This window comes from Clavelina lepadiformis, chromosome 3, assembly GCF_947623445.1.
Source record: "Clavelina lepadiformis chromosome 3, kaClaLepa1.1, whole genome shotgun sequence".
Lineage (NCBI taxonomy): Eukaryota > Metazoa > Chordata > Ascidiacea > Aplousobranchia > Clavelinidae > Clavelina > Clavelina lepadiformis.
The window spans coordinates 7,761,580-7,770,366 of record NC_135242.1 but is presented as its reverse complement, the minus strand read 5'-3'; the positions used below and the strand labels follow the sequence as shown (position 1 = coordinate 7,770,366).

Below are 8,787 nucleotides of genomic sequence, written 5' to 3'. Positions count from 1 at the left end.
AATAATCGTATTTAGAGAGTAGGTAGAGTGGTAGACCTATCTGCAGGCAAGGTTAGTCTGCGCAAGACGAAGTATTACAGCAAATTTTCACCAAGAAGTGCATTAAACATTGGGATTAAATAACTCCTAAAACATTCTCTTTGACTAGAATATTGCCTCTATTCTTACAGTAAAAATTTTGTAGTATTGTGCACGAGCTGTGTCTTCAAAAGCGTTCATCGGTATAGCAACGCTTCTAAAAGCAGTAAAATGTCTTCCATGTTTGCACTTTTAAGTGTCTGCCTAACCGCCCACAAATTCTGTTTTAGGCGCTTGTCATAACTGCATTAGCGTTTGCTCGTTAACTAATACTGTCATTTCTATTCTTAACAATCTCGCTATTATTGTCATAAAATTAAATATTTAAGCGAAGCCTAATATATTCGTTAGCCTGTAGTTTTACAACCGGTAAATGCCCAGGGACAACTGCATAACAATGCACAAAGAAAGCGCAACCGCGCAGCCTTTAAAAATTGGATCGTTTGATGAGCAAGCGATTAGTAAGTACGCCGCCGGATAACGTTACAAGGAGGCGAAGGTAAGAAGGAGCTTCGATCGTTATAACGTTCTTGCACTTCTTAAATCTTTAACATTTTAGACCAATTTTTCAGCTCTCATCTAAAACTTTTTATTCGTGATATGACTAAGAACTGTATTTGTTGCAAGGCCTGAGAATGGAAACAAGAGGTGGAGCTAGTAAGCAATAGTATATACTACATAGGCCTATGTACTGTACGTTGCAAGAACTTGTATTCGAACGTAATTCACAAACAGATTTGAAAATTGAAATAAGTGCAGGATAAAATCTTAACTTTGACTTTTTATGTTTTCATGTTAATAGGTTGGATCATCTGTATCCTATTGGCTCTTATGCATTTCAACCTGTGTGTTTCCGGCATTCCTTTCACAGGCCTTTCTACCAATATCCAGTGCTACGCCTGCACCAATGCACAAAGCAATGACGACTGCAACAGAAATATAGTCACTTGTCAAGCTTCACAAGGATCTTGTCAAACCGAAATTCGAGTTTTTAACAAGTCAAATAACTTAGAAGTGTTAATAACAAAGGTAGACTAATTTGTTCCAAAGAGCTACTGTAAAAGATTTTCGCAGTATTTTCACAAAAAGATACACTATAGAAATATATCAGAATGCGGTGTACCATCACTTTCACTTTACTTTAAGGGCTGCAAGCAAACTCAGGCTTGCATAAACAATGAACTACAAAACGACAAGCTTGCCTGGCCGGTGACGCAATGCAATTTCATCCCAAGCACACCCTTGTCGGTTTGTCGTTTTTGCTGCAATGAATCTCGATGCAATCAAAAAATTGAAGGTCCGGAATGTAATGTTGAAATTAAAACTGTGGAAGCTCTGTTTGAATTCGTTGCAATTTTAATCTAACTTACTTTACCCTATTAATTAAAATATTAGCAACTTTAGTGAAAAAAGTGAACCACACTTGCGGTTGTTTAATTTTTAATGTCAATGCAAAAAGATTAAAATCAAATCCTCAAAAGCATAATTTCACATTCTTTCCAGTTTCAGAAAGAACGTGCTCACCTTTAAAAGCGCCACAAAACGGAGTGGTCTTCTGCAATTACTTGGGTTCTCAGTATAGAACAGAAGTTTGCTATTTTAAGTGCAATCAGTGTTATTCACTCATTGGTTCAAAACAGCGAATGTGCCTGAGCAACACGACATGGTCTGGGAAAACAACACAATGCGTTCATGGTAAGCTTTGTACTTCGACTATTTCAAAATGTTTTTGATTAACTGGCGACTTTGAAGCATGTGTTCAGACAAAGATTGCGAATTTTGCGATTGGGATATGACGTTTTATCCTAATAATGGCGGCGTTATTTGCACTGACGAGAATAAAGTGGGATCGATTTGCTCGTTTTCTTGCGAAGACGGCTTTGAACTGTCTGGAGAAAACAACATTTTATGCAGAAATGAGGACCATCAGTGGACTGATATCAAACCAGAGTGTATTGGTTAGTGTCCAGTTCAGTTGCTTTAAATCTAATATCTACCTGCTGACGATAAAATTTGCGCGCCCACGTTTTAAGTAAAGTTGAAGATAAAACCATTTATGTGCGTGAACTTATCTCTAACATTTTCAATGTGAGCAGTGAAACGAGCGATTCAGTGCAATCCACTTTCACTCGAGCTTGGGGCCGTTGAGTGTAGTTCAATGTCCTTGTCGCCTGGAACAGTATGTAACCTTACCTGTGGTCCTTGCCACGTAAATATGGGCTCACAATCAACTGTTTGCCAAGTAGATGGAACCTGGTCCGGCTATGAACTTAAATGCGTTTTAGGTAGGTTCTTAATCTTTGAAATTGGATGCTTTCCTATTTTAAACCGAAAAACTTGATCTCTTGTCTTGTATGCTACACGACAGGAACTAAGTCATTATTTTTTGCTTTAAATATCCAAAAATTTGTGGTATTTATTGATATGATTAAAAATTATTAGCCTAATTAGCATATTTGTTTCCAAAGCCGAAGCTTGCAACCATATTAAACCTTGTCCGGATACAATGACAACGGATTTACCAAACGGTGCTGTAAGATGTTCTGATGCTAACAAAGATGGTTCCGTTTGTACGTTTTTATGCCAAGATGGGTTCAGACTAAACGGTATATCCGAAACGATTTGTTTGAACGCGACATGGGATGCAACAAAACCAACTTGTGAACAAGGTACAAGCGGGCGGTTTATTCAGACGTTTTTATTGTTATAGATAGGTGCTGAAGCCAAGTCTCGGCTAATAATATTTAAATCTAGTCAAACACTTCTACTTAAACCTCTTTTGCAGACACGCAACCATTGCAACTGTGCAATTCAATTTCAGTCGAGTTTGGCGTTGTAGAATGTAATTCAACTTTATTATCGCCTGGAACAACATGCAAGCTTACGTGTAAATCTTGCTACGTATATGTTGGCCAGAAATCTACAACTTGCCAAACGGACGGAAGTTGGTCTGAAAATATACTTGAATGCGTTTTAGGTAAAGATTCAGCAAATTATTACTTTAAACTAAAATAAACTCCTTTTTAGGCAGATTATTTCATGAAATAGAGAACTATATGCGTTCATTATTTTTATTTTTTATTTTTTTTGTTTCGAAGATTATCCTTGTCAGATCGCTACAAAGTGCGCTATTGAAATGAAATCGACTTCATTGAACGAAATTGCTGTCAATTGCACCGATGATAACAATCACGGCTCAGTTTGCTCGTTTTCATGCCAAGCTGGGTTCGTTTTGAATGGAAAGTCTGAAACCACTTGCTTGGACGGAACTTGGGATGAACCAAGACCTACTTGTGTAAAAGGTATAATATATCAAACCGAAACAGGGAAACGGGGTTTATCTTAAAATCTTACAACCTTTTGCTTAAAAATAACTTTGAACAGAATGTCATCCACTAGCCATTGCATCCACGGACGATTCAGGGAAGTGCACATGTAGAAGAGGATTTCAAGGTTTGGCAGTAGCAATTTTTTTATTAATATGTTAGATGGTATAAGTTAGAGGCCAATTCCATTGTTCCAACAGGTGACGGCTTTTTATGCATTGATGTGGACGAGTGTAAAAACCAAGGTTTAAACTTGTGTCACCAGCAGTACGCAATTTGTACGAATACCGTCGGATCTTACAAGTAATTGAAGCACAAAAAAAATAGAAAAAGGTCTTAGGCAATGCGTATCCTTCTGCCATCACGGCGATTCGCTGCTTTTACCCGGGAGAAACAGAATTGCAGTATTTTTGTTCCTTGAATATTTTCGCTGCTACATGTACATGCTACATTTATCTTAGCCCTCTTAGCGCGATTTGCGATTGGTAGAGCAAGCTATAGTATATATCATAGTATATATTTGGAGATGAATTAGATAAATGTTAATGCTTGTTCCTCGCGACATGTCTGATTAATAGGAAAGACATTGTTTTCGTCTGTCGCCATGTTTAGCGCAAAAACATTAACCAAAAATACCATTAAAAAAAGTATCATATTTTCCCACATTCGAATTGTTTCCATTTTTGCACTTGACCAAACAAACGCCTATGAAAACATAATCTCTTTAGTGGCGGTGATAAATTGAAAGCTTTCTCTCATGTGTTTTCATAAGTTTCTAATATTTGTTCCAACATGACCTGTAGATGCCGTTGTTTGGATGGCTTTCGAGGAGATGGTTTCTCTTGTGTTGACATAAACGAATGTTTACAACCTGATGATATTGCTTATCGTTGTAATCGAGAAAACGGTATTTGTTTCAATGAGGTCGGTGGATACAACTGCACTTGTAAAGACGGCTTCAAAGGAGATGGAATCGTATGCACAGGTTACAAAATAGACACAATCCTGAAAAAATTGTTGTTTTCATCATTGCATCATCAACCGCTCTATGTTAATTTCTCGCACCATACTCACAGCCAACAACCCAATCTGCCCCCCTAACAACTTGTTTGATGATGATTATTGCCTGAGATACATTTTGGTCGAATCTTTGGATCCAACTCTCACCGCATCGGATGCGTGTGCCAATGTTGAAAGTGGACACCCTGCTCAGATAAGGACCGAAAGACAATATAACATTCTTAATGCAATTCTGGAGGTAACGTTTATTCTGCACGTGTAAGCGCTGCTTTAAATATAAGGGATATTAAAGCTAGCCATTTCTTGTAGCTTGTTCTTGTGCCCAACAACTTTCCGAATATTAAGATACTGGGTCCTTGGATTGGCCTGCACGATAAATATGAGCCAGGAGTTTACAGATGGAGAGACGGTTCGCTTCTCTCCGATTCAGATCACACTGCCTGGTCTGTTGGACACCCCAAGGTCTCTAAAGGTAAGGTTAAGACACCAAACTCAGTTTTTGTTACCATTAATTACTATTATTTGAATAGAAAAGTGCTGAATGCTTTACTCGGTATTTTGTTTGCTTCATATCCATTGTTAATTTCCACGACCGGTAGTTATAACCTATGTCTGTAGCCGGTACTAGTTCTTTATGTCTAATTTAGGTGAGCCAAGATGTGTACATTTAGTGTACAACCCCAACAAAAACAACGGATCACGTAAATTCTTTTGGGAAGATAGCAAGTGCATCAACCAGGCGAGATATATATGCAATACAGAAAAAACTTACGGTAGGCATAAGCTACTTTAACTTCCAGTATACTAACGAGATATGAGATGACAGAAGAAACCATCATCGATTTCGTAATGTTTTCCAGAGAATATCAATGTGTGCAAACCTGCATTGTCTCAAATTCCACGTGGCAGAATTTTTTGCACTAATGGCTGGAATATTGATTCATTTTGCACCTATACATGCGATCCTGGTTATCAGCTTGTAGGTCCAACGGACTCCGTTCGGTGTCGGGCTCCGTTCATGAGATGGGACAACGTGATACCGCACTGTGTTGGTTAGCATAGCCTGAAGTTTTGTGCTAGAAATTTAAACTTAAGACGTTTTTTTGTATTTTAATCATTTATTTGTCAAAAACCGTTTTAACAAGTTTTAAGGTACGAAAAGCATCAATTATCTTGCCAACTGTTGGTTGTTATAGTTATACATTCTGTTGCTACATTACCCCTTGTAATGGAAATTTTGTTGAACAAATGATATTTTCTACGTGTTAGAGGCTACTTGTGCACCTCAAATTACTTCCCCTAATGGTGGAAATGTTAGCTGTGAAAACGGCAACAGGATTGGTTCCAAATGCACTTTCATGTGCCACGAAGGCTACCAAATGTCTGGTGATGCAAACATGGAATGTAGGGCAGACTTAACATGGAGCGGAAAAAGACCTTGTTGCACAGGTGCTTGACAAATCAGTCAGCAATTGTAGAACTACTGTATTGAATTGTTATATTGTATATACTGCTATATTGTATACAATTGCTTCTAAAAATGTTTCATATTTTCCTTCAACAGACGAATGTCCTCCAAAAGCTCGAATTGATTTAATTTTTATGCTGGACAGCTCGGGCAGCGTTGGGGTAAACAACTTCTACAAAACAAAGGAGTTTGTAACAACGGTACTAAAATCGAACATTAAAGTTATGACGGCAGTCATAACTTTTGTTGACAATAAGCCGGATGCTGTTAAAACCGAGATAATTGTTTGATTGTTCTCTTAGTATTGCTTTCTTTCTTTCTATTTTATAAGCAGATGTATTCAAAGTTTGAAGTATCAACGGTTTACACGGAAGTGTCCATTGTAAAGTTTCACTCCACGGTTGAGCTTGTAAATGATACCTTATGGTTTAATGACAAGAAGGACTTGGACAACGTGTTTGACGAATTGCAATTTACGGGCAAAGGAACAATGACAGGTGATAAAATAAATTCTGCCACGATTTTTGTATCGGAACGCAACAAAACACTGCATCAACTACTTTCAGGACGAGCTTTGGAATTCGTAGCTGATCATGTAGTAAGGCAAAGGGCTGGAGCGAAAACTTTTGCCGTGGTGATAAGTGATGGAAATACAAAAGATAGTATGACCCTTGGAGGTATGAAAATTTCCTAATCTTCAGTCATATTTTTGTATCGTTCGTTAGCAATGTATATGGCAAATAAGTAATTTTGTATTTGACACCGCGACATTGATTTCTGAACAACGTAAACTTCTCACAGTGTCCAACCTACGGGAAAAGGGAGTTCACATCTTTGCTGTTGGAATAACTGGCTCACACTACCTGGACCTAAGCATTATTGCCTCGAAACCGTCTACGCAAAACGTTTACAGTCTGGTAGACGAGGAAGGCCTAAGCAGCATCGTTGATAAGATAGGCAAAAGAGTTTGCAGTATTCAATGCTAGATAAACAATCTGTTCTTTATGCATAGCATTTTTCTCCGGTAAAAGATTGTTGACAAATGAATACCATTACTTTTATTAACATCACAACGTACGATGTTTGTCTATGTTGCTAAGCTATCGATAAATTGTTGTGTTGTAATCTATTCGATCTGCATCGGTGTGTTTTTCTTAACATTGCTGGTAGCATTTCATTGCAAAATGCCATGTCTGCGACACACTAAGTACTTCGCCATTAAAATTCGAAGACTTCATTGTTTAATAAACCATGACATTTACTGTAGTTATCAGTTAAAAACCTGCACTGTCACGCAAATTCTTCCATGATCAAACATTTTTTTTCTTTTGTTTATTTCTACCTGATTTTGAACAATTTCGTTAATGGCACCTGGCGTCGTAGCGAGTACTGGCTATAAAGGGTCACTCAGAACGTTTGATTAAGTTTTCGGATCGATTCCTTACACGCTTGCAACAAAACTTTTCGCAATTGCTGTGTTTGATTCACTCCATAAATTCATTCCCGTTCCCTTCCTACTAAGTTTTTTTTATGTGTCTGGCCATGCTCGTATTTGGTGTATAGGCACCGGGTGTTGAGTTAGGTACCACGCCTGAGCGGACACAGCAAAACTACATGGTATATTTAAACATGTTGAGTTTGTCACTTCATATATAGCTTCTCGCCTTTCGTTTTGGTCTGTCTCTTTTCATGAAAAGAAAAGCAGTTTTGACGTGTAGATGAATTGAATCTGGACTTCTTGGCTGCTGGTTATATTTTAGTTACCGATGCTTGAATCGGCATTTGAGATCCACTGTGTTCTGAAGTTTTTTAAGCCAAAGATTTTCTGAAGTGGATGAAAATTTGACTTCGCATGTCGTAAGCAAGGATTTTGAATAGGGTATTTCCCCTGTAGGGTTTTCCAAACGTTTGCCGCATGACAGGTGAAATGGTTTGGTTACGAAAAGAGTTCCTATTTCCTCATGGGAGTTTTACAGACACCTGTCATTAAGTATTGGTGACAAAAAGAAAACGTTTTATAGATGAAGCCAACGTTTTGCTGCTACCGACGATTTTAGATCGATTCAATTCACGGATGACTCAACCCAGGACGACCCAAGCAACGTCCATTGGTTCAATAGTTTAGGTTTAATCGTCCGTGGGTTGATCGTAGTACGTATAGGTGCCCGACCACCGCTCCCGAAAAATTGAACCATTGAACATTGAAAGAAACTGTGTTTCAGGTCGGCTGTATTAGTCTACGTATTTACATAAACATTATCTGTGGTGACACCTCTCTCGTATTGCATACATTTAATCCGTCGCATGTTTAGGTGCTTGTGGAAATGGCTTCTGGTGATGAGCTATAATTAGCCGACGTATTGACACGTGCTTGAGTGTATGTTGTACTAGCTTAGGCTACTATCAAGAGATTATAGTGCAATTTTTCAAAATGGCATTTCGAAGTTATGCACGAACCAAAAATATGGGAGTAAGGAAGTAAACAATTGTAACCCAACGTCAGTTCGCATAACTTGCAAGTATTGTTCAGAACAGAACACGGTTACCTAGAGTTTTTCAGAATTCGGAAATTTTGTGTTAGTTATTAATTTTACCGTTATAAAAATCTCAGCCACTATAAAGTTAATTTAATAAATGATAGACGAGTTTTTATTTCAGTTAATCTTAATAAAAACAGTTTCTTAAAAACAATCAAACTGCAGAATACTTTTTCACGTTGGATTTATACTCTTACAGTTGCATTTGCTGGGGCACGTGACGCTCAATGCAAAAGACTACAAAAGCCGAAACGACACCTGATTTCTTGACATTAACGTAAGCGTAACGACGTTTTTATTGTAAGCTATATATCAAAGGTGGGCAAACTGCGGCTCGCCGACTTGTTTTTTGTGCCTC

General features: G+C 38.0%; 1 protein-coding gene across 3 annotated transcripts; it reads left to right on the top strand.

Annotated features, from left to right (window-relative positions):
- The first annotated feature begins 501 nt into the window (after positions 1-501).
- LOC143450747 (CUB and sushi domain-containing protein 1-like) lies at positions 502-7,158 on the top strand. Of its 3 annotated transcripts, none has more exons than XM_076951411.1 (22): positions 502-577; positions 651-726; positions 881-1,107; positions 1,225-1,375; positions 1,582-1,773; positions 1,842-2,036; positions 2,172-2,363; positions 2,547-2,747; positions 2,864-3,055; positions 3,177-3,380; positions 3,463-3,531; positions 3,605-3,707; positions 4,208-4,389; positions 4,481-4,662; positions 4,734-4,896; positions 5,072-5,197; positions 5,285-5,476; positions 5,694-5,873; positions 5,989-6,092; positions 6,227-6,389; positions 6,459-6,569; positions 6,694-7,158. In XM_076951411.1, exons 2-22 carry the CDS (start codon positions 714-716, stop codon positions 6,876-6,878), a joined length of 3,327 nt encoding a protein of 1,108 aa, XP_076807526.1. In that variant the 5' UTR covers positions 502-577; positions 651-713; the 3' UTR covers positions 6,879-7,158. The 3 variants fall into 3 exon arrangements, with proteins under 3 accessions (XP_076807526.1, XP_076807525.1, XP_076807524.1); XM_076951410.1 differs by having other exon boundaries at positions 528-577; positions 651-735; positions 2,175-2,363; XM_076951409.1 differs by having other exon boundaries at positions 528-577; positions 651-735.
- Positions 7,159-8,787: the final 1,629 nt, after the last annotated feature.